This window comes from Megalobrama amblycephala, linkage group LG21 (genome assembly GCF_018812025.1).
Source record: "Megalobrama amblycephala isolate DHTTF-2021 linkage group LG21, ASM1881202v1, whole genome shotgun sequence".
Lineage (NCBI taxonomy): Eukaryota > Metazoa > Chordata > Actinopteri > Cypriniformes > Xenocyprididae > Megalobrama > Megalobrama amblycephala.
In genome coordinates, this window is record NC_063064.1 from 1,864,837 (window position 1) to 1,891,286 (window position 26,450).

The 26,450-nt window shown below is 36.5% G+C and overlaps 1 protein-coding gene across 1 annotated transcript; it reads right to left on the reverse strand.

Annotated features, from left to right (window-relative positions):
* Positions 1-14,436: 14,436 nt before the first annotated feature.
* On the reverse strand, positions 14,437-26,250 carry LOC125256959 (neoverrucotoxin subunit alpha-like). The gene is made up of 4 exons (XM_048173316.1): positions 25,994-26,250; positions 24,339-24,512; positions 22,399-22,445; positions 14,437-15,421 (listed from the first exon to the last, which is right to left on the reverse strand). Exons 1-4 carry the CDS (start codon positions 26,098-26,100, stop codon positions 14,889-14,891), a joined length of 861 nt encoding a protein of 286 aa, XP_048029273.1. The 5' UTR covers positions 26,101-26,250; the 3' UTR covers positions 14,437-14,888.
* Between the last annotated feature and the right edge of the window lie 200 nt (positions 26,251-26,450).

Here is a 26,450-nt window from a genome sequence, read left to right on the forward strand (position 1 = left end):
TGAAGAGAAATCAGTCAGAAATGACTGTCAATGTCATGTCCATACAGTTCTTAGATAATAGAAGTCTGGTTTGCTAACATCTTTCAGTTAAATAGAAACATAATATGCAGACCATAATGATTACAATATAAGGATAATTTTGCAGTTTTGCATGTTGATTCAAAGTTGGTGTCATCTGAAGTCCTTGCAGGGGTTGTTGTCATCTAAAATCTTCACAAAAGCTGAATCCAAAGCATTAAATACTTACACTTGAGTAACGCTAATAGAACTAGATGTTTCAATCCCTTAAGTAGGAAACTCTTGATAGAAACAGTCAGTATGGAGTGAGGGGAAAAAAAAAAAAAGGGGGAAGAGGGGTAAGGTATGTCATTGGGGTCATCAGGTGGGCACCCTGCTTCATCGACGTTTCGTTGATTGAAGCCCACAACGTCTCCAAAACGCTCAACGGTGTACCCAGCGTCCCAGGTGCACCCCCCTCCTTGCCATACCCTCTATCTCCCTAATGGGCTCTGCATGGCAGGGGCGTCCTTCTCCCTGAATCAGGCCTAAGCCTGACCGCATACCATCTGTTTCTACCTTGCTGCCCAGATAGGGTCCTTACGCTTGATCCAGAGCCAGTTACTGCTTTTTTCAGCAGCACTTGACAAGGACTTAATGGCCTGTTGGAACGAACGACCCTTCACCCCTATTTTCCTCATCAACCTGGTGGTAGATGTTGAAACAAATCCCCTACATCCCACCTCTACTGGGAAGATGCTGATCTTCCAGCCGTTCTGGGATGCTTCAGCTGCCAGATCTGAATATTTGTTCTTTTTCCTCTCGTAAGCTTCTTCAACCCCATCCTCCCATGGTACTGTTAATTCCACAACATATGCCAGCTTTGTTGTTTGAGACCACAGGACCATGTCTGGCCGAAGTGTTGTAGCCACTATTTTTGGGGGAAACACAAGCTTCGTATCAAGGTCAACTTCCAATTTCCAATCCCGTGCTGACTGCAGGATGCTTGCATCCTTAAGTGTTGTACGATGCTCTTGATGTTTGCCAGCTGGTATGAAATTTGTGAATTTGACCTGTCCTGCCAATGTTTGTGGGAGGTTGTTTATAGTGGTTCGCTTCTGTTCCAGTATTGACGCCAGCTCTCTAAGTACTTGGTTATGCCGCCAAGTATAGCGCCCTTGATTGAGACTTGTAGTACACCCTGATAGAATATGCCTTAGGGATGCAGGTACTTGACACAGGGAACAGGCAGGGTCTTCTCCATACCACTCTTTAAGATTTTGAGGGGAGGGTAGCAGGTCGTATGTGGCTCTGATGACAAAACTCAGCCGCGCTCCCTCCATCTGCCAGATGTCATGCCAGCTGAGCTTTTTCTTCTCCAGGCCCTCCCAGTTGGTCCATCTCCCCTGCTTGGCCATTGAGACGGCTTTGGCATGTCGCTCTCCCTCCTCCTGTCTCCTAACTTCTTCTACTACTAGCTGTCTCTTCTGCACTGATGTTGCTTTGTGCCACAGAGGAGTTTTTGGGATGAGTCCGAACCCTGCTCTCCCATGCTGTACTTGACCAACCACATCTCTGAATTGAAGCGCAGACTTTGCACTCTGAACAGCTTCTGATGGATTCCACTTCCTTCCTGCTAACACCCGAGGGGCCGTTGTTCGAATGACTGCATCCTCTGATTCAGGTAGGGTCATGACGAGCCTTGCTTTAGTGCATTTGAACTCTTCCACGAGCCCTGTGATTGGTAACTTCAACTTGCCATGCCCATAAAGCCCAACAGAACTTAAACAACGTGGAATTCCAAGCCACTGCTTCAGCCGTATGCTTATCAGCCGTTCCAACTTTTCAACCTTGGTGATGGGGATTTCATACACCGTCAAGGGCCACAAGAGTCTTGGGAGTATGCCAAACTGAAAGCACCACACCTTGAGTTTTCCTGGCAACAATGTCTTATTGATGCGCTCCATGTACATACTGGTATCATTCTTTAGTTGTTCAAATTGCTCGATGTCTTTGAGCTTCGCATCATACCATCTCCCCAAGCTCTTTACTGGCATTTCTGAAACAGTTGGGACAGGTGATCCGCCGACATGAAATCTTTGGTCTGTGACTTGGCCTTTCACGATGGAAATGCTTCTGCACTTACTGGGTTTTAACTTCATCCTCGCCCATTTTATATTTTGATGAAGTTTTTCCAGCAGTCTCTTGGTACAGGGGACCGTTGTTGTAAGTGTTGTTAAATCGTCCATATAGGCTCGAATTGGTGGTAACCTCTGATTACATTGTAGTCTCTCTCCTCCCACGACCCATTTCGAGGCTCTGATAATGATCTCCATTGCCATCGTGAAGGCCAATGGGGAGATGGTGCACCCCGCCATGATGCCCACCTCCAGCGATTGCCAATTTGTGGTGAAGTCTGATGTTGTAATACAAAACTGTAGATCCTGGAAATAGTGTTTTAATAGATTTGTAATTTTAGTCGGCACTTGGAAGAAATCAAAGGCAGCCCACAGAAATGAATGAGGGACTGAACCATAAGCATTGGCCAGATCAAGGAACAAGACGTGGAGATCTTTCCCCTCTTTCTTTGCAGTCTGGATTTGATGCCATATAATGCTGTTATGTTCAAGGCATCCCGAAAAGCCTGCAATGCCAGCCTTTTGGATTGATGTGTCAATGTAGTGATTTTGTTTTGAGTAATATTTTATAATATGTATCGGTGATTTTACTCAGGTAATTGATTTGTGTACTTCGTCCACCACTAATACTGTCTTTTAGAATTAGCCATATATGTAACAATTCATCATCACAGTATAATATGTCCTGCTTATGTAAGTCATGAAAACCTTTTTTTTTATTGGTTGTCACAGGACTTTCATAAAAAAGGCAGAATGAAAACTGAAAAAAGAACCTATAAAACAGTAAGAAAGGTATTTCAGCATGATTCATTTTTAACTGTTCACACTTGTTAAACACCTTGTCACCTTAAAAATGTAAACATGTCATACATGTGACATACATAGCTCATACCATTTGCAGAGGTGTAAAGAGTACCTGAAAACCATACTTGAGTAAAAGTACAGATACCTTACATCAAAAATGACTCCATTACAAGTTACAAGTAACCAATTCCAATACGACTTGAGTAAAAGTCTTAAAGTATCTGATTTTAATAGTACTGAAGTATTTTACTCAAAGATGCACTAGTCCTCAACACCTGAGAGACATGCCAGTGAAAATAAGAATCAAGTGATTTGTAAGATGAGAAATCATGTATATTTTGAACACCTCAATACTGCAATAAATCAAGGTCTACACAACAACCTACAAAACGTCTACAAACTCTCAAGTCTCAGTTAAGCTTAAGTGAACAAAAAGGCCATAAACCAAAAAGGTCTCGTCAATATAGTGAACAAATAAATTAATGTTAAGTAAAATTAAATAGCAAGTGTCTACTTGCATTAGATGTGCTGGTTTCGGCCTCATCACCGGCTGCAGTCATGACATCATCTAATAAATCAAACACCTGCAATTCAGAAACTACCTGCTAATGTACTCACATTCACGTAAAGTAGCCTTGCTGACTAGTTTGGGTGAGTAAAGGCAAAATGCACAAGATATAGTACCTTCAATGCCCTTAGATGGCGATATTGCTTCTTTATATCAGAAACAAACTGCTGCAGAAAAAGTTAGGTGCTGCGCAAAATGTAATGTGTGATTGCATTATTTATCACAAATGTACTGATAAGTAAAAAGTACATTTACTTGTTCAAAAATGTAGTGAAGTAGAGTAACAGTTGCTAATATCTTTGATATTCAGTACAACTACAAAGTAGCCAAAAAGATACTTACGTACAGTAACTAACTACATTTACTCATAAACTTTACACCTCTGACCATTTGTGGAAAAAAAATATTAAAGAGTTTGGCTTTGAATCGTGCACTGCTCATCACATGTTTTCTACTGTCAGGAATACAAGTAGTCTGGTGAGAGAACAGTATGTAGAATGTAAAAAGAAAAGCACAAAGTCATGAACTTCAATGCGAAAATGTCCAATGAAAGACTCACTGATCACAATTAAATTCAAGCACCTAACTGAACATAATGTACAATACTGACACACTATTACTATAAGCATTAAAATCCAGTTAATTTAATTGATTATATGATTCTATTATTTGAAACTATGTGTTTTTATAATTCCTATGCCTATGCAAAATGTTGATTTCCGAACAGACGTAAATCCAGAATGAAACATAGATGCTTTATGTCCAGGGTAAAGTATACAGAGGCATCAGAGCTGGCTTTACGTGCACATGAACTTTAATGACATCCCATTCTTAATCCGTAGGGTTTAATATGGAGTCGGCCCACCCTTTGCAGCTACAACAGCTTCAACTCTTCTGGGAAGGCTTTCCACAAGGTTTAGGAGTGTGTTTGTGGGAATTTTTGACCATTCTTCTAGAAGTGCATTTGTGATGCAGTCTCCACCCTAATTCATCCCAAAGGTGTTCTATCGGGTTGAGGTCAGGACTTGCAGGCCAGTCAAGTTCCTCCACACCAAACTTGCTCGTCCATGTCTTTATGGACATTGCTTTGTGCACTGGTGTGCAGTCATGTTGGAGCAGGAATTGGCCATCCCCAAACTGTTCCCACAAAGTTGGGAGCATGAAATTGTCCAAAATGTCTTGGTATGCTGAAGCATTAAGAGTTCCTTTCACTGGAACTAAGGGTTCAAGCCCAACCCCTGAAAAACAACCCCACACCATAATCCCCCTCCACCAAACTTTACACTTGACACAGGCAAGTACCGTTCTCCTGGCAACCACCAAACTCAGACTCGTCCATTGGATTGCCAGAGAAGCATGATTGGTCACTCCAGAGAACACGTCTCCACTGCTCTAGAGTCCAGTGACGGCGTGCTTTACACCACTGCATCCGACGCTTTGCATTGCACTTGGTGATGTAAGGCTTGGATGCAGCTGCTCGGCCATGGAAACCCATTCCATGAAGCTCTCTACGCACTGTTCTTGAGCTAATCTGAAGGACACACTAAGTTTGGAGATCTGTAGCTATTGACTCTGCAGAAAGTTGGTGACTTCTGCTCTGTGATTTTACATGGCCGACCACTTCATGACTGAGTTGCTGTTGTTCCCAATTGCTTCACTTTGTTATGATACCACTAAAAGTTGACCGTGGAATATTTAGTAGTGAGGAAATTTCACAAATGGACTTATTGCACAGGAGGCAACCTATCACGGTACCACGCTTGAATTCACTGAGCTCCTGAGAGCGACCCATTCTTTCACAAATGTTTTTTAGAAGCAGTCTGCATGCCTAGGTGCTTGATTTTATACACCTGTGGCCATGGAAGTGATTGAACACCTGAATTCAGTGATTTGGAGGGGTGTCCCAATACTTTTGGCAATATAGTGTATATACATAATCACTCAGAATGTTTGCTTTAGGTAGCCTATGACAAATTTTAACTTAATCTGTCTAGAGACACAATATGATACACTAATGTTGAAAAATCGATCTATGTTTTGATCATTTAATTTCCCTTTTGGAATGGAATAACTAGAAATTAAATTACAGATTGTTTTTTCCGTTTAATTTACCAAACGGCAAATGAGATTTTGGCTTGATTTCTCTTTTTTCGTTTGTGGTTTACAAATCGGTTTATGGCTTCAATATTCCATAACCCTTTAAACCTATCCATACCACCAATCCAAACCTTACCCTTATCCCACCTCACCTTGTAAAAACAGTCGGTTATGTCTTAAGTGAATGTAAACAGCTGACAAAGAAAAGCATAACAGTAAATTGGATAAAGTGACAGCAGCCTAATATTCCTGCTGCCATCTCTCTAACAACATTAATCAAAAAACAAAAGGCAAAGAGAAAATTCACTCGCTATTCTTCACCGAATAACTTTTGCAAACTATATTTGTAATGTATAATTTATTTATAAAGTGCAGTGTTATTTTACATTTGATTACAGTTTTGTACCTGAATACCTGAAAATCTTAAACCACTGTTTATTGTAAATCATATCTTTGTTCAGTTTTATGTATTCATGCAATTCCTAATTTGTTTATTTGTTATTTTTTAATTCCTGAGTGTTTACTTGTCTTTAATAATGCTTGAACTGTATATTAGTTAGGCTAGTTTTTGCTGTGGTGTTTTTAAACTATAGATAAATGTTCCTTGTGTAAAAGTTCTTCAGCCTGTTGATTTTTGTTCATGATGTTCAGCTACAATTAAATGTTTTGCAATAAGACTTAGAATAAATGTGAATGTCTAAGTTGTTTTTTCTTTTTTGGAATTGTTAAAATTCAAACGATACCCAACCCTAATGATGAACAAACCAATAGAAAAAACACACATTTATAAATGAAAGCATTTTATTTCAGTTGGATGGGAAAGAATAGAAATGGGGAAGTTGGTGTGGACAGCTTATAGTCGTTTGGTTTTGCGTCAGACTTTATGCAGTGAGGACGTGACCCCGACCCTGACCACTGATGTTAGCAGTTCCTGGTTTGAGATCAGTGAGCTTCAGGGGCCGGTTTATCTGGTTTATCTATTTTCTCTGTGGAAACAAACAGAGCGGCTGTGGAATCACATGCTGGATGAGAGATAAGAGTGGAAGGCAGTTTACACCTGCTAATGATAATGATCCCCTGTAAAGGAAGAGAAATATGACACTTCAAAGTTCAGGTCTATCATCACAGGCGAATGTGACGCTCAGATCCTCCTCATCATGTACAACACTCCACACAGGCAGTGAAACCGCTCACTAAAGTCACAGACGAACACGTTTACACACACAAACAGGTATGGTTGAATATTCAGTTCTTAAGTATGTGGAAGAGAAGAGCTCTCGATGGTCCCAGGCTGCAGTGAATGATGGGAATGAAGCGCTCATTCTGAAAAGAACTGATGCTCCAAAGCGTTCAGCGCAGAGATTCGCTTCAGCGGGTCGAATGTCAGCATTTCCTGTTGAGACAGAGGAAGATCAAGAGTCACAACTGCATCTTCAGAATATAGCTGCAAGCAGCAATTCGGGGCCAAGCCCCAGTAGGGGCAGTAGCGCAAAAACAGGAAGAAAATTGAATGTACATGCAAAACATCTGGTTCAGAAGGACAGGTGGAAATGAAATGAAAATCAATAGAAGTTCAGAGAACGAACACGGAATGAACTAAAATACTTGTATCTCATTGAAGAGGAATAAAGATTAGCACAATCCTTATTTGGATAAAAAAGGTATCAAAATGACTCATTACACACAATTGTATAAAGGAACCCCACACGAGATTCGAATCCACGACCTCCGGGTGCAAGGTCCATTTCTCATCTCATTGCACCACTGTGCAAGTGAATGTTTCCACACCTGCCGAAGTTTATTAGTTCATGTGAAAATGAACTCAAAATGAAGAATTCTTATAAAGCTGCACTTTAGATCATTCTGCAGCTCATCATGCTGTAGTGCAATACAGAGCAGGAAGAGGAAAAACAGCAGAAAATGAACAAACATGAAACAGCTGGTTCAGAATTACGGGCAAGAATGAACTCAGAATGTACATAAGCTTAGATGAAAATGAACACAGCATGAAACAAAAAGCATTTATTTCTAATCCAAGAGGCAGTAAAGGAATCAAAACACACTATTTTATAAAACCGCTCCACCTGGGATTCGAACCTACTAACTTCGGATACAGGGCTCTTCAGATAACTGGCTTTACACATTGAGCTACTTGAGGATGCACATTCAACAGACTGTGGAAGAAACCTTTTAGTCTAACAAAGAATTCACAAAAAAAGCATTACTTAGCATGCTAACCATATTAGCATGCTAAGCTAACTTAATGCTAATGAAGCTCATGGTTAACTTGATAACTGAAGAGCCACATTAAAGAGAATGACAACTGGTTAGCATGCTAAGCAATTAGCATGCTAAGCTAACTAGCATAAGACAACAAACACAAGCAAGGTCACATTCAGAGATGAATATCTTGGGAATGGTAGCGAATATCAAAAATCCATTCAGTCATTTCTGTGCGGCTCGGTCCAAAGATCACCTGAGCTGATTTTGGACAAAATTGGACAAAAATTGTAGGAGGAGTAGCGAAAAAACTGTTTTCCATTTATTTCAATATGGCGGACAGGTACATTTAAGGAAAATGACAAATGACACATCGTCGGAATCGGCATAAACCAGGGAATAAAATGACATAAAGCATACACATTTTGGAAAGTGTTTTCAAAAGTTATAAGTGGTTTTGCAATAATCATTACATCTGTGGAACAGTAGGTGGCGCTGTGTTGAAACTTCTCAGGTACCTTCAGGACCTTCTAAAGGTCATACATACCAATTTGTGTGAAGATATGTCAAATTGTTTAAAAGTTATTGCAATTTATGACAAAATTCAAAATGGCGGACACGTGGTTCATCCGATGTTGACGAATTCGATATCCTCGGATTCGGCATGGCACAGGGAATCCATAGACACCAAGATCTTGATTCTAATAAAGTGTTCAAAAGTTATTGGCCAAAATAGCCATTTTTCAGATCTCATGACCTGTAGGTGGCGCTGTTCCCAAATTTGGCATGGAACCTCAGATCATGGTCTTGATCAAGTTTACCAATTTTAGTTTTGATTGCTCAAAGTTTGGCCGAGATACAGCCTCTATAGCAATTTTGGGTCAACCTCGTTAACTTCGTGACATCATAACTTTTGAACAAAGATGAATAAAAAAAATCTGTTCAGTCATTTCTGTGCGGCTCAGACCAAAGATCACCTGATCAAAGTTTGGACAAAATTGGACAAATTTTGAAGGAGGAGTAGTGAAAAAACGGAATACTGTACTTTTCAAAATGGCCACTACTGTACTGGGTGGAGACTTAATGTAAGATATTGAATGTGATCAGTATGAAGAGAGGAATCAGTTGTATTGACATTCATTTTTCTGGAACAAAGGGTTCAAAAAGTTATAACCTTTACAAAAGTGAATATTTGAACTGGTGGTGGCGCTATAGACTTAGTCCTAGATACTCCAAAGTTGGTCAAATTACTTTTAATTACTATCACTACAAGCATGCCAAATTTGATAATTTTCCTTCTTATGGTTCATTGATTACCATACAGGGGGAAGAAGAATAACTACGAATTTGGACATAAAGGAATTGCATGTGATAGCTTCAGATTAGACCAGTTTTAGGCAGAATGCCTAGAACAGACACAAGTTCTGCATCTTTTCCTGCCACAGTACCTCATGCGGTCTGGGCATGTGTCACACTGAGTTTCGAACCCACGATGCAGAGCATTCGGGATCCGTGGTGTAACACATTGAGCTAATCAGCCATGCAAGTTCATCAGTATGCTAAGCAGAGGTTTCAGTGTGAGAAAGAGTTCACAAAAAAAAAAGCTTCATAGCATGTTAACCATATTAGTATGCAAAGTTATTTAATGCCAACTAAGTTTTGGTTAACCTGTTGACTGAAGACCACATTAGAAAGAATAGCAATAGTTTAGCATGCTAAGCAATTACTGTGCTAAGCTAACTAGTATAAGACAACAAACACAAGCAAGGTCACATTCAGAGATGAATATCTTGGGAATGGTAGCGAATATCAAAAATCCGTTCAGTCATTTCTGTGCGGCTCGGTCCAAAGATCATCTGAGCTGATTTTGGACAAAATTGACCAAAATTTGTAGGAGGAGTAGCGAAAAAACTGTTTTTGATTTAATTCAATATGGCAGACAGGTACATTTAAGGAAAATGACAAATGACACATTGTCGGAATCGGCATAAGCCAGGGAATAAAATGACATAAAGCAGACAAATTTTGGATAATGTTTTCAAAAGTTATAAGCAATTTTGCAAAAAACATTATATCTGTGGAACACTAGGTGGCGCTGTGCTGAAACTTCTCATGTACCTTCAGGACACTCTGATGGTCATATGTACCAAATTTTGTGATGATATGTCAAATTGTTTAAAAGTTATTGCAATTTATGACAAAATTCAAAATGGCGGACATGCTTTTCATCCGATGTTGACAAATTCAATATCCCCGGATTCGGCATGGCCCAAGGAATCCATAGACACCAAGATCTTGATTTTGTAATAAAGTGTTCAAAAGTAATTGGCCAAAATAGCCATTTTTCATATCTCATGACCTGTAGGTGGCGCTGTTCCCAAATTCGGCATGGAACCTTAGATCATGGTCTTGATCAAGGTACCAATTTTTGTTTCGATTGCTCAAAGTTTGGCCGAGATACAGCCTCTATAGCAATTTCGGGTCAACCTCGTTAACTTCGTGACATCATAACTTTTGAACAAAGATGAATAAAAAAAATCTGTTCAGTCATTTCTGTGCGGCTCAGACCAAAGATCACCTGATCAAAGTCTGGACAAAATTGGACAAATTTTGAAGGAGGAGAAGCGAAAAAAACAAATACTGTACTTTTCAAAATGGCCGCTACTGTAATGGGTGGAGACTTAATGTAAGAAGTTGAATAGCATCAGCATGAAGAGACGAATCAGATGAACTAAATTTAATTTTTCTATGACAAAGAGTTCAAATGTTAAAACCGTTAGAATGTTGAAATTTTGAACTGGTGGTGGCGCTATAGAGTTGGTTCTAGAGACTCCAAATTTGGTCCAATCACTATTCATGAGCATCTCTACAACTGTGCCAAATTTCATCATTTTCTCATGTTCCGTTGATAGGGCTGCCATAGACTCCCATTCGGGAGGAAGAATAATAATAATAAAAGGGAAAACGTACAATTACAATAGGGGCTACAGCCCCTTCGGGGCTTGGCCCCTAATGATCTGAGCTGTTTCAGTATCACTGATATACAATTACAGTTTTAATCAGGGTTATTATCATTAACTAAAACTATTACAAACATTTCTGTTAATTTAAATAAAGCTTAAAATAAAACAAAATATAAAATATTAGTTGAAAAACAAACAAAAAAAATGAAATGTTGCCTTATAAACTGAAATAAGCACTAAAAATATGAACTAAATAAATAAAAATGAAAACTAACTAAAACTAAAATAAATAAATGAAACCTAAATAGCAATATTTAAAAAAGCACATAACGAAACAACCTAAAAATTAAACTAAAGTTAACATAAAAATTAAAAATATAAATATAAAAGCCAATTCAAAATATTAATAAAACTAAAATACCAGTTTATGAGTTTTTATTTTAATATTTTACATTTTCATTTTAGTAATTTTCATTATCTTTTGCAATTAATAAGAACTATATTTCAATTTTAGTTATTTTAGTACTTCCAGTTAAACTAAATGAAAATGAGAAATTATGTCTTGAAACTAGATTAAATAAAACTAGTACATTTTGAAACTATTTTCTTTTATTTCAGTTTGTTTATTTCAAATAACGAAATTGTTTGTTTTATGGTTTTAATTTTAGTTAACAATAAAATTAATTATCTTAAAAAATCATGTTAAATCGCTTTTTACAGTTTATTTACTTCACTTATAGCAACAGAGAAAAGGAAGTGATGCTGAACGTAAACATACCAGCAAGAGCTCCGCCCCCTTCTCACTGATCTCAGGAACACAGTCTGTGATTGGCTGAGGGTTTTGAGGGCTGAAGTTCAGACGGGACAGAGTGACATCAGTCGGCCACTCGTCTTCAGACGGCAGGCCGATCACCCTGTCAATCAACACATTCATTATTAATCACAGGCTGATTTGAATGCACCGATCACACATCATGATAGAGGAGTCTGGTGTTGATTGTTCAGCGTCTCTCTGTCATTCAGTCTCTCTAACACGAGTGTGTCTGTTTTTACTCACGCAAAAATCTTCCCCAGCTGGTCTACCTCTGAATCTCCACAAAAGAGCGGTCTGAAAGACGAGATGCCACATTACAAATCATAAATAAATAATTACTGTTTTATTTAACAACACGTCAAGACACAGTTATTACAATGTAATTTATGTATTTATTTGTGATAACAGCACTTTCTGTAGTAGACTGTAAAAACTGCAAATTATACTCCACTATATAACTAGCTGCAAGGGACAAATCAATTCAAACAACACAAAGATCAAATCTTGACATCGAGTAACTACAGGTAAAATAAGCATACGTTCTTTAATTAAAAGCTGAATTATTACTATATTTGTCCCTATTTTTTTTTTTTTTTTCCCTTCGTCCTTTATTTTAGCTATAATGGGAAAGAAAATAATGAAAAAAATAAGATTATTTTAACACATTTCACCAATATAGTGAAAGCAGAGGAAATGAAATAACACAGAAGCATGTGAAGTACAGTATATCCACCAGGGTTCAGTGTTGTGCTGCTTAATATTTCTCATATATATTATTACTGATATCTGCACTTCTGCTGTACATTAGATGTTTAATGTTTGTTATTGTTAAAACCCTAACATCATTGTTAATGTGAAATAATGACATCATCATTTACATTTAATTTTGGGGGCCCCAGAGGAAACCCAAAACCCTGTGGAAGAGTTTAGAGAAAAGCAGTATAAGAAATGTTAATTAATTAATTAATATAAGAATAAACTAAATGCATTTGATCAAAACAAACAAACAAACAAACAAATATATATATATATATATATATAAAAACCACACAAACATTTGTTGCTAAATGTATTTAAATAAAATTAATACATTCAATAAAAATAAATAAAAATAAATACAATTGTATTTAAATAAAACATAAATGAAAACAGTTTGATTAAAAATAAATGATAAATAAACTAAAAATTGTATGTAAATAAATTAAATATATTTGATAAATCTAAATAAAAATATAAACAAAAAAACTTGATTTAAATAAAAAGGCAGTATAAAATATAAAATACATAAAATAAGATTAAACTAGGTAAATAAATTGATTAAAATGAATTAAATTTGATTTAAATAAATAAATTAATACATTTAATGAAAATAAATGAAATTAAATAATTTTATTTAGGCTAAATAAAAATAAATTAAAACCATTTGATTAAAATAAATAAATAAACTAAAAATTGTATTTAAAAAAACTTAAATAATTTGATAACTCTAAATCTAAAATAAACTTGATTAAATAAAAAGGCAGTGTGAAAAAATTAAATAAAAATAAAAATAAAGTAGATTAATAATTAATTAATTAAATTCGATTTAAATAAATTAAAACACTATCATAATAATTTGTTAAAAAATAAATGAATAAAACACATTTAACTTGCACAAGAGTACATTACAGTGAGTAGAAAAAAACACAATGATATAATGTAATAAAATAGTAATGTACCAGACTCCGATATCAGGAAAACTGCAGGAAAGTTTACCCAGAGCTTTCTTTGCTGCAACACACATTGGCTTATGACTCAATCCTTGAGTAATTTAATTATTAAAGGCACAATATGTAAGATTTTTGGATTAAAATATCCAAAAACAATTGTCAATTCAATTACCTAAAATGATTTTGTTACTTAAAGGGTTAGTTCACCCAAAAATGAAAATAATGTCATTAATTACTCACCCTCATGTCGTTCCACACCCGTAAGACCTTCGTTCATCTCCAGAACACAAATTAAGATATTTTTGATGAAATCCGATGGCTCAGTGAGGCCTGCATAGCCAGCAATGACATTTCCTCTCTCAAGATCCATTAATGTACTAAAAACATATTTAAATCAGTTCATGTGAGTACAGTGGTTCAATATTAATATTATAAAGCCACGAGAATATTTTTGGTGTGCCAAAAAAAACAAAATAACGACTTATTTAGTGATGGCCGATTTCAAAACACTGCTTCAGGAAGCTTCGGAGCGTTATGAATCTTTTGTGTTGAATCGTGATTTGGATCGCGTGTCAAACCGCCAAACTGCTGAAATCACGTGACTTTGGCGCTCCGACCAGCTGATTCGACACACTGATTCATAACGCTCCGAAGTGACTCTCATGTGAGGGAACCACATCCTAAAATTTAAATGGCAGCTATAGCCTATATTTCCATGTATAAAGATATTAATACTATGAAAAGGAATATAGTAATTGTGTAAAATATGTAGATTTCCAACAACAAATGATGTGCCGTATCCACATAAACTGTACAGCTTTATTATTGTATTAACAGTAACATTAACCTTTGTAAAGCTTTGTAAAGTTGTTGAGATCTCATCTAAACTTTAAAAGGAGACAAATGTGAGCTTCAGAGTCTCTAGCTGAGGAGAAACACATGAGCACAGTGTGTGATGTTACTGAGATCTCAGATATATTGTGAGACTGTTAGCGTTTTGATTCTAGTCTTCTCTAACTAGTGCTTATATCTTTCAATACTGCAATATATGCATTGACAATGTATGGCTATATACTGATACATATGAAATATTTAGAAATGAAGACAAAAATAGCATTACATACAATATTCATTTTTATTGCGCACATTTATTGCACATACATGTTCCCATATAAATATGAATACACACACATTATTCTGTATATTTTCAAATATACCATTGAATCATTTAATATATATTGATCATTCATATATAGGGAAATATGTTTTCTTAGTGTAAGGGTAATTTTGACAGTAATAATAGAGACTGATGTGACGTTTTCATCAACTTACAGATTCATGTCAGTGAATGCGGCGTCACATGTCAAGTTTGTAGAGAACTTTAGTAAGTGTATTTAAATTCTGATTATGGACGCCTCTGAAATGAGTCAAACCAGAGATATTACCTGAGAAGATCAAGTAAATATGCAAGAAATCTGCTCTCATTCAAGGACGTGTATTTACTGCTTCACTGTTTATGACATTATGAGCGATCCAGTCATTTATAGATCAAATCTCTCTACAGTCTTTTCTGATCCATCAACACAGTTTCACTGATGATCCAGAACCAAGCCTAAACCCAAACCCAGGATAGAGCGGTTGAGTGAATGTGGTCTGGACTGTGTGGATGAGGATCATTGTGTCTCCAGAGATGCTGTAGAAGGACAGAGTTCCTGCACTGTGATCCACATACACTCCTATTCTCCTGATGATGGGCTTTACAGGGAGTTCAGTCTGTATGTTATTGTGTCTGAATGAGTAACTGGAGCGAGAGCAGATCAAACTCCAGGACTGATCATTAGATCCAAACACACACTCATCACCCTTTCCCTTCCTGCTGATGCTCTTATATGACACTGATATAGACACATATTCTCCACTCCACTCAATCTCCCAGTAACAGCGTCGATCACACACACTCTCACACAACACCTGATACACCTCATCAAATCTGTCTGGATGATCAGGATACGACTGAAGCTTTGGGTCAGTGTTAGTAATCACTGTGTTCCTCTCAGACAGACGGAGGTGTTCATTCACTGTGTTCAGATCCAGAGTGAGCTGATGGGAATCTGATGGAGATAAAACACATCACAATCAGGAATTATCAATCTGTCCAATCTTTTAATCTACACTGTAAAAATTATTTCTGCTGCTTGTCAAATGAACTTAATTAAAATGAGTTAAAACCACACAATTACTGAACATTCTGTCCTAATTTTATTGCGTAAAATCCACTTAAATATGTAAAACTGAAGTTTACTTCATCCATTTATGTTGAATGATCTGAAACTGGGCAGTGGATTATTAGTTCCCAGCATGCTTTGCAATCGTCTGGATCTGGGGCGTATTACAGAAACTTTCTATCTTAAGTCTTAAGATCTGACAAGTTAATTTAGGATTTTTCACAAATTTGTCTTACAGAAGCAAATCTTAACTTGAAATCTGATTCTTATCCTATCTCACACAACCTCATCTGTAGTTCGGAAATCTTAAAGAGCTCCATCAGTTCGGTAATCAACTCTCAGGCCTGTTACCAAGCAACCAATGACGCGCGAGTAAACGCTCAAGATTAAAATAGAGAATCAAAACAGGTGTGCTTTTAATGAAGTGCTGCAGAAAGAGAAGTTTTGATGAGCCTGATAGTAGAGACAGCCTTTTTCCTTTTTTAATCCAGAAATGAAATATGGAAAATGTGGTTTCTTTGTTTTTTATTTTAACACTAATGAATAGAATTAGCAGATACAAGCCAATTTTCTTTTTGCAAAAGTATTATTTTGTGAAAAATAATGTAAATAATATACAACTTGTTATTTAATATGTAAAAATACTACATTTAATTTCCAGTGTTTTGAGTCATACACACAGACGCTATAGCGCCCTCTAGTGCCTTTTCCTCTGGCGTCAGCCTGCCTAAATGACATTGATTAATTTTCATTCGTTAAATTAATATTTATTATTACATTTACGTATTTATTATTTTTATTTACTTACAAATATTTATTTATATTACATAATATAACATTATTATTACATTTATATTTTAACTTAAACATTACATTTCTAAACCTTATAGCCTCTTGTTTAGCACTCTAACATCATCAAGTTCCCGCTTGTGGTCTCAATCCCGTCATTTTGCTTTTTACTCTGTTTTATATGAATAAAGGCCAAAACGACATATAAATTACTGTGACTTTTTCGTCTGGCTCTGTGTTTTATATTGTTTTATTGAAAAATTGTTTGGGATTAGGAGTCACTTTAAAGCTATGCTGTTCAAATTGAAAATATACCAACATTTGTTATGATGACAAAATTATACCCCAATGTGTAATTTTCATGAAGACAAAATTCCCATGCCCTTTGCCTCAGTGGAGGTTTGACATGAAATATTTCTCAATTCTCACTGAAAGCAATGCGTCACGGCCGTGTCGCTGGGACATTAACACTTTACGTGGCTTAATCCTACTAAAACAATAACAAGGGAAAAACTATTTTCTCGCACATTTTCTTGTCATCAACAGCATCTAATGCTAAGACAACGGCAACAGAAACAAAGTGGAAGGACAATATTTTTATGTTAAGTGTTTATAACGGTTTTCTATAACGCTAAACGTTGAAAGCGTGTTGCCTTCATATTCGGCCTGACCTGCTTGGTCATATCTTTATTGGTTATTTAATATCAGTGTCTTAATGCATTAAGCGTTTTCTTCATAACTGTTTTATTTTCAAGGAAAATGCTTAGCGTTTTAATTGTGTTCATAGTGGGTTGCTTAAAAGTAGTGAATTTGCTCCTCCAATATCACTATCGCTGGACGAAGCGGGACATACTGGTTTGCCGCCAGTATAGCATCTCTTGGACATGCTGCAGTATCGGACCCCTCGTGAGTGAGAATGGGGTGGAAAAGTCAATTATTATCATGTTTCAGAGACATGGCTCTCGAAAGTGTGGGAGAAACAACAATTTTACAAAAGAAAACTTGTAAATTGACATTTCTTCGACTTTAATCTGTCCTTTTTTAATTTTGGTTTATAATGATGCAAAACGTATAAACAAAAAAATGAAAATAAGTCAATATTTATTTTGTGCACATGAAATGTGTATTCGGTTTTAATTTAAATTGTGGTATTTACCATAGCATTTAAAAATACAACAACCGTTCGTTTTTTGTTTTTCTTGACGTGGTTAAAAAACGAAAAAGGAATGGACGCAAAAGTACACAGACCGCATATAAATTAGGGTGTCTTCCGTGGTCCATGTACTTTTGCATCCATTATTCCTTTTTCGTTTTTTTTAACCACATCAAGAAAGACAAAAAACGAACGGTTGTTGTATAACATATGGTATAAAATATATGGTTCTACCATATAAAATATGGTAGAACCATCACATCTACCACTAAAGATCGCTTTATAAATAATCTTCCTGATCAGTTTCATCGCCTTAGCATACCAGACAGCTTAGAAGACCTCGATGTTGCAACAGAAACTATTGCCTCTGTCTTTTCCAGCACATTAGACTCAGTTGCTCCTTTGCGTTTAAAAAAGATTAAGGAAATTAATCCAACGCCATGGTACAATGAGCACACTCGGGCCCTAAAAACAGCAGCCAGAAAAATGGAGCGCAGCTGGAAGAAAACAAAACTAGAAGTATTTTGCATTTCGTGGAGCGAGAGAATGATTGAGTACAGAAAGGCCTTAAAAACTGCTAGATCTGCCTATTTTTCAAAACTTTTAGAAGAAAATAAACACAACCCTAGGTATTTATTTGATACAGTGGCTAAATTAACAAGAAATAAAGCTTCTACTTCTGATGTTTCCAAAGAGCATAGCAGTAATGACTTTATGAACTTCTTTACTTGCAAGATTGATAATATTCGAGAAAAAATTATAACCATGCAACTGTCTACTACAGTATTGTGCATTGTAGTGTCCCCGGGGAAAAATTCAATTCATTTACTGCTTTAGGAGAGGAAGAATTATCTAAACTTGTTAAATCATCAAAATCAACCACATGTATATACCGACTAAGCTATTGAAAGAGATGCTTCCAGAGGTCATAGATCCTCTTCTTAATATTGTTTTCATTGTAATTCATTTTTATCATTAGGATACATACCAAAAACTTTTAAGCTGGCTATTATTAAACCTCTTATTAAAAAAACACAACTTGATCCTAGAGAATTAGTCAATTACAGGCCTATCTCAAATCTCACTTTTCTGTCAAAAATACTAGAAAAGGCAGTTTCATCACAACTATGTTCCTTTTTAGAAAGAAATAGTATCTGTGAGGATTTCCAGTCAGGATTTAGACCGTACCATAGTACTGAGACTGCTCTCATTAGAGTTACTAATGATTTGCTCTTATCATCAGATCGTGGTTGTATTTCTCTATTAGTGTTACTGGATCTTAGTGCTGCATTTGACACTATCGATAACAACATTCTTTTAAATAGACTCGAAAACTATGTTGGCATTAGTGGAATTGCATTGTCATGGTTCAAATCATACTTATCTGACCGTTATTAGTTTGTAGTAGTAAACGAAGAGATGTCATATCAATCACAAGTTAAATATGGAGTAACCGCCTTCTTACCTTCAAATTAGGTAAAAAACGGGATTGACGTCGTGTCAGTTCTGTAAGTTAAATCGGGAAGGCGTAGGACATACAGCGTAAGCTTTTTAAAGAATACGGAAGGCGGTCTGGCGAAAGCTAGATATTTTACTTCATAACATTACACAAATGCATCGTTTCAATTCAGAAGGCCTTTATTAACTCCCCTGTGTTACGGAAGTACACAGTAAAATCTCCAGAGTTAAATCAACTCTACTCAGAGTACATTTGGTCCCTCTCTAAATAGTGTTAAAGTAACACTGAAGCAGAGTTAAAGTTAATGAGATAATTAAGCAATTAATAAGGCTGTGACTGAAGTCAGTTGTAGTTCTTGTGTTTCTCTTTTCTTCAGTGATTCTGCAGCAGGTGTTCATCACTAATGAACAACCATTATTTAATTAATTGCTTAATTATCTCATTAACTTTAACTCTGCTTCAGTGTTATTTTAACACTATTTAGAGAGGGACCATATGTACTCTGAGCAGAGTTGATTTAACTCTGGAGATTTTGCTGTGTACACTCAGGAGAACAGATAAAGTGGTATTTGGTATTTATTAACAACAGCAGAGTATAAACAACGATTCAGGTAAACTGGATGATGATCCTTCAGATGTAATGATGAAGATACTGAAACCTATTTTTCAAAACTTTTAGAAGAAAATAAACACAACCCAAGGTATTTATTTGATACAGTGGCTAAATTAACAAGAAATAAAGCTTCAACTTCTGATGTTTCCAAAGAGCACAGCAGTAATGACTTTATGAACTTCTTTACTTGCAAGATTGATAATATTAGAGAAAAAATTATAACCATGTAACCGTCTACTACAGTATTGTGTCAGACAGTGCATTGTAGTGTCCCTAAAGAAAAATTCAATTCATTTACTGCTTTAGGAGAGGAAGAATTGTCTAAACTTGTTAAATCATCAAAATCATCCACATGTATGTTAGACCCTATACTGACTAAGCTATTGAAAGAGATGCTTCCAGAGGTCATAGATCCTCTTCTTAATATTGTTAATTCATCTTTATCACTAGGATACGTACCAAAAACCTTTAAGCTGGCTGTTATTAAACCTCTTATTAAAAAACCACAACTTGATCCTAGAGAATTAGTCAATTACAGGCCGATCTCAAATCTCACTTTTCTGTCAAAAATACTAGAAAAGGCAGTTTCATCACAACTATGTTCCTTTTTAGAAAGAAATAGTATCTGTGAAGATTTCCAGTCAGGATTTAGACCATACCATAGTACTGAGACTGCTCTCATTAGAGTTACTAATGATTTGCTCTTATCATCAGATCGTGGTTGTATCTCTCTATTAGTGTTACTGGATCTTAGTGCTGCATTTGACACTATCGATCACAATATTCTTCTAAACAGACTCGAAAATTATGTTGGCATTAGTGGAATTGCATTGTCATGGTTCAAATCATACTTATCTGACCGTTATCAGTTTGTAGTAGTAAACGATGAGATGTCATATCAATCACAAGTTAAATATGGAGTACCGCAAGGCTCAGTACTAGGACCGTTGCTTTTTACTCTGTACATGCTACCCTTGGGAGATATCATTAGGAAGCATGGCGTTAGTTTTCATTGTTACGCTGATGATACTCAGCTCTATATTTCTTCGCGCCCTGACGAAAATCACCAATTCGCTAAATTAACAGAATGTATAGCTGATATGAAAAACTGGATGACCAGTAATTTCCTACTACTAAATTCAGGAAAAACAGAGATTCTAATTTTTGGACCGAAAACTTCTTCACGCAATAATCTAGAATACTGTCTAACACTTGATGGCTGCTCTGTTAAGTCTTCGTCGTCAGCTAGGAACCTGGGTGTGCTCTTTGATACCAATCTTTCATTTGAAGGCCATGTTACTAGCATCTGTAAAACTGCATTCTTCCATCTGAAAAATATATCTAAACTACGACATATGCTCTCAATGAAAAATGCAGAACAGTTAGTTCATGCGTTTATGACCTCAAGGCTAGACTACTGTAACGCTCTACTGGGTGGTTGTTCTGCTCGCTTGATAAATAAACTACAGCTCGTACAAAATGCAGCAGCTAGAGTTCTTACTAGAACTAGGAAGTATGACCATATTAGCCCAGTTCTGTCATCACTGCATTGGCTTCCTGTTAAACATCGTATAGATTTTAAAATCTTGCTAATTACTTACAAAGCACTAAATGGTTTAGCTCCCCAGTACCTAAGTGAGCTCTTAATACATTATAGTCCTTCACGTTTATTGCGATCTCAGAATTCAGGCCAGCTGATAATACCTAGAATATCAAAATCAACTGCAGGCGGTAGATCCTTCTCCTATTTGGCACCTGAACTCTGGAACAATCTTCCTAGCATTGTTCGGGATGCAGACACACTCTGTCAGTTTAAATCTAGACTAAAAACACATCTCTTTAACCTGGCATACACATAACACATTATCAATTTATATTTTCAAATCCATTAAAGGATTATTAGGCTGCATAAATTAGGTCAGCCGGAACCGGGAACACTTCCTATAACACCAGATGTACTCGTTACATCAGAAAAAGAATGGCATCTACGCTAATATTAGTCTTTCTGTTTATCCCGAGGTTTACCGTAGTCAACCGGATCTGGGCCGTATCCAGCTGAGACCAAGGACCTGCGCCTTGACACAACCACAATGCAGCCCTGAAGTATCAGCAGAGATCGAGTCAACTAGATCATCCATTGTGAAGACATCATCAACATGACAGCCAGTAGCACAGTTCCTCAACAAACCATCCATACCGGCGTGATGAATACGATCCTCAAATGGATGGAACTGAAATAAATACTTTGATTGTTGCGATCCTATCAGACTTATGATAGCAACCTGATTGTAACAAAGCACTGTTCGCCAGAGGAGGACTGGTCCCCCGACTAAGCCTGGTTTCTCCCAAGGTTTTTTTTTCTCCATTTTAACACCTATTTGCCACTTGTTTGCCACCTGATGTCACCTGATGGAGTTTGGGTTCCTTGCCGCTGTCGCCTTTGGCTTGCTTAGTTGGGGACACTTGACATTTGACTTGACATTTGATATTCAATAGTATTCTTGACATTTATTCAACAGTGCTTCTGATCTGCCTGCATTGACACTATTATTTAAGAGCTGCTGTGCAGCCAAATTATGTACCACTTATCAATGTAAAGCTGCTTTGACACAATCTGCATTGTAAAAAGCGCTATATAAATAAAGGTGACTTGACTTGACTTGATAAGATCCAGAGAGTAAATGTTGAAATTAAGTGTTATTTTATGTTTTTGAGGGCTGAAGGAAAGACCTGTTAGTATTTAATGTTTAGTTATGAAAAGAGAGAAAGAGTGAGAGTGAGTGAGTGTGTTCTTGTATACACAAATGTGTATAATGACATGTTTTACAACTTAATGTGTGTAAACTTACATTTGCGGAGTCCTGCTCTAATCATGATCTCTCCTCCATGATCCACTCTAGAAAACACACACAGTTCACACACAGACACAAGTAAGCTTTTTAGATTTCTGAGGTAATTTCTGAATGTTATATTAAAATTAATCAAAATAGTAATGAATATATTATGTGGCATCACATGAAAATTTCCTAACACAAGTATATACTTTGCACTTGGGAAAACCCTTGTTTGTTGTTTGCTTCTCACTTTAAATGCTGGAACAAAAAACATCCAGGCCACAGCATCTGAAGTGGAAATGCAAGAGACTATGATGATGGAAAGAGGGGAAGATCCAGAAGTTCAGAGATCATGCAGAGATTTACTGATGTATCCAAGAGTATTGATTTAGACCATAAATCAATCGGATACTCTCGGATACATCAGTAGAACTCTGCATGATTTCTGAAATTCTGGATCTTCCTCTCTCCCCTCTATCTTCATCTAAGGCTGTGGCTGAGGTCAGTTGTATTTCTCTTTCCTTCAGTGGTTCTGCTTGTTAACACCAGGTGTTCATCATTAATGCTCAAATTATCAATAAATCTCATTAACCTTAACTCTGCTTCAGTGTTATTTTAACACTATTTAGGGTATGTTTACACAACAACAATGTACTAAAAACAGAAAAGTATTTTCTTTGTACAGATGACAACATTATCAAAACTATCTGTTCACACAGATCCACAAAAAGTGACTAAAAACGCTGTATTACGCATACCAGGTGATGACACTTTGGCTACGTTCACACTGCAGGGCTTAATGCTCAATTCCGATTTTTTGAAAAAATTAGATTTTTTTGCAAGGCCGTTCACATTTTCAATTAAATGCGACCTTTTGTGATCTCCTGTGTGAACGTGAAATGACCTAGAAGTGACCCGCATGCGCAGAAGAGTACGCAACGGTCAACGACGTCACTCGTTGTTTGCGGAAGTAGCTAACGTTAAACATGGATGTCAACAACAGTGTAGTCAACAGCGGAGCTCTTTTTGCAATATTAAAGTTATTTTCCCAACGGAGCCAGCACAATCACAATCGTCCGCCATGGTTGTTGTTTATCTTCTCGTTCCCGCCTACTTCAACGCACAATTATGACGTTTGTAGCGTATCAATGACGTACGGGTCGGATACATGTGGCCTGGCTGTTCAGACGGAGGTCGCATTTCAAAAGATCGGATACGTATCGGATTCAGGACCACATACCCAAGTGGCCTGGGTCACATTTGAAAAGATCGGATCTGTGTCGTTCAGACTGTCATGAAAAGATCAGATACAGGTCGCATAGGGGCAAAAAAATCGGAATTGGGTCGTTTCAGCCTGCAGTGTGAACGTAGCCTTTGTATGTGTCTGCGCATACGCATTCTTTTAAAGAGGACTTGCGCCAAACACGCATGCCTTTCCACCTCATTTGTACAGTTTACTGCACTTTTATATTCTTCTCATTATTTACCATAGCGGCTAATAAATCAGAAGTCTCACACATTCACAGAAAACATGTTAAAAAAAGGTGGATATCGCCGGCGATACCTCAGACCTCAGAGTGTTAACCACGACAGCCCTAGAAGAAAGTGTGAACTTTGCATAGAAAATAAAACAATTTGTGGTAAAATTATGGAAATAGTTTGTAATGTTTATCCTGTTGTTTGTTAGATTATTTGCTTGGCCAGTTTCTTTGTGCGTTTTTGGTTGTTTTGTTGTAGGCTGTAATGAACTTTGATATTATTTTTCAATGTTTTTGCAAAGTGATATTGAACTGTAAAAGCAGTCAAGACCTGCTTAGTAAAACTTTAACTGTCCATTTACTGGAAAATAATTGCACACCTTAGAACATTCGTCAACCAATTGGATTCAAGCAATTAATATCTTTGTAGTATAACTAATGCTAAGCTTGTTACAAAACTCCTTCAGCTCAACATACTTGAGTTTGTCCAGTCTGTAGTTTGGATGGTTGAGTTTATCAGAGAGCATCTTGACTCCTGAATCTCCTGGGTGATTATAGCTCAGATCCAGCTCTCTCAGGTGTGAGGGGTTTGAACTCAGAGCTGAAGACACATAACCACAGCCTTCCTCTGTCACCATACAGCCCGACAGCCTACAAACAAATAGTTTACGTGATTTATTCAATTTTTTTTAATTATTGAACATTAACAAAGTCCTTTTTAGAGGAAATGTGTGCATATTTCAGATCAAATGTGCATGATTATCTTTGGCTAATGTTATGAATAGTAGCTACGCTAATTATTTTACATTTTTACATATCTACGTCATCTCCAGTTTCGATTCAGCCTCTTATGAAGACTTCAGATGCCTCAACACCTCCTGCAAGGACTTCAGATGATGCCAGCTTTGAACCAATGAAAAGTTTTTCTATATATCCTAATAATTTGTTAACATGTTACATTGTTTAAATTAATAGATTGTTAGCTAACTGCATGATTTGTATATGTATATGAAATTACATAACTTGCACAGTCACCTCTGATAACAAATCACTCTAAATTGTAATGTTGACATTTTCTGTAAAGCTGCTTTGAAACGATGTATTGCGAAAAACGCTATACAAATAAATGTGTATTGAATTGAATTGAATATTAAAATAAATAAAAAACTATTTACAAATAATTCAAATACAGTGAATTATAGTTGCTAATATATTCTATCTTCATTTCTCTTAAAACTTTACATTTAAAATAGCCAAAACTTTTATTTTAGGAGCTAATAACAAACCAATAAATGAAAAACACCAGTGACACACCTTAATGCTCCACAATTTTTAAATTTTTTTTTTAATTTAAAAAAAAAAAAATGTTATAAAAAAGTTTTATAAATGAAAGCTCTAGCGTAAGTTCTGCCGGGAAGACTCTAATGTTATGTCATCCATTAGATCAGATCTAACCAATCATTATCGAACACTTGGGTATAAAGCATCAGTACTTACACTTATCTGAGTTTGCAGATGCTGACGCCAATCTCCACCTCCATCCTCCCCACCATCACCAGGATGGTCCCTGTCCATACCCCCGTGGGGGTCGGCTACGCCCCTGCCTTAATTTCGGGCAGGATATGCTGAGCCTACAACCCTTTGGATGTGTGCTACGGATGGGGCCTACGCCAAAGAACTTTATCTTATTCTGTGGCTTACTGGTTGTTAATAAATTTCATTGTTATGTTATCTTGCCTCCCGAGTCTTTCTGAGAGAAATAGTTGCCATTACAAAATTGGAAAAAATTTTGGCGTATGTTGTTTTTTTTTATATCCATGATATGAGTGGCCCAAACTCACTTGCAGGAGTTTGCAACATTTTCTGTGAATTTAGCTGCTCCGAAATCCTGAAAATAGGATCATGAGCTTCTCATGTGTAAATGAATACAGTGCCTCACTTTCTCTGAAACATGCAACATTTCAGAATACATATTTATAGTCACTTAGGTTGGAAAATGCAGACATCATGAAACAAAAAATCACATTCCTGCAAATTTTGTCTCTTGTTCTGGCAATTCAATGAGAGCAGATGTCACATTTGGTGACAAAATTTAATGGTCATTTATTGTGATTTTATGGAAAACCATTTACCTCAATATCTGCAGTTGACAGTTTGGACTCTTAAGTCCATCAGTAAGAAGCTTTACTCCTGAATCCTGCAGGTCATTGTTACTCAGGTCCAGCTCTGCCAGGAACATGTTTGAGGATTGTAGAGCTGAAGACAAACTCTTACAGGAATGAGCGGTGAGATTACAGAACTGTAGCCTGTGTAGAGTACAAAACAAATAGCAGTATAAGTTTATCAGGTTTATAATCTGAAGCACAGATTAATAAATATCTTTGAATGTAATAATGTAGTTGAGGCAATCAAAAGATATATATATATTCAAATTATTATTGAATTTAAGAATTTAAAGCTCTAAATCAAAATCAAATAGCTTCAATAAAATGTTTCAATAATTCAACTCAGTATTGTGATAATCAGGAATACAGAATGATGTTAAAAACATGCAAAGCGCAGAATTTATTAACTACTGTATTTTTTAGA

Coding starts and splice junctions, on each gene's coding strand:
- LOC125256959 (XM_048173316.1), bottom strand. CDS start 26,100: ATGTTCCTGGCAGAGCTGGACCTGAGTAACAATGACCTGCAGGATTCA. Junction 24,513..25,993: donor TGTCAACTGCAGATATTGAG/GTAAATGGTTTT, acceptor ATTTGTTTGTAG/GCTGTCGGGCTGTATGGTGA. Junction 22,446..24,338: donor TACAGACTGGACAAACTCAA/GTATGTTGAGCT, acceptor TGTGTTTTCTAG/AGTGGATCATGGAGGAGAGA.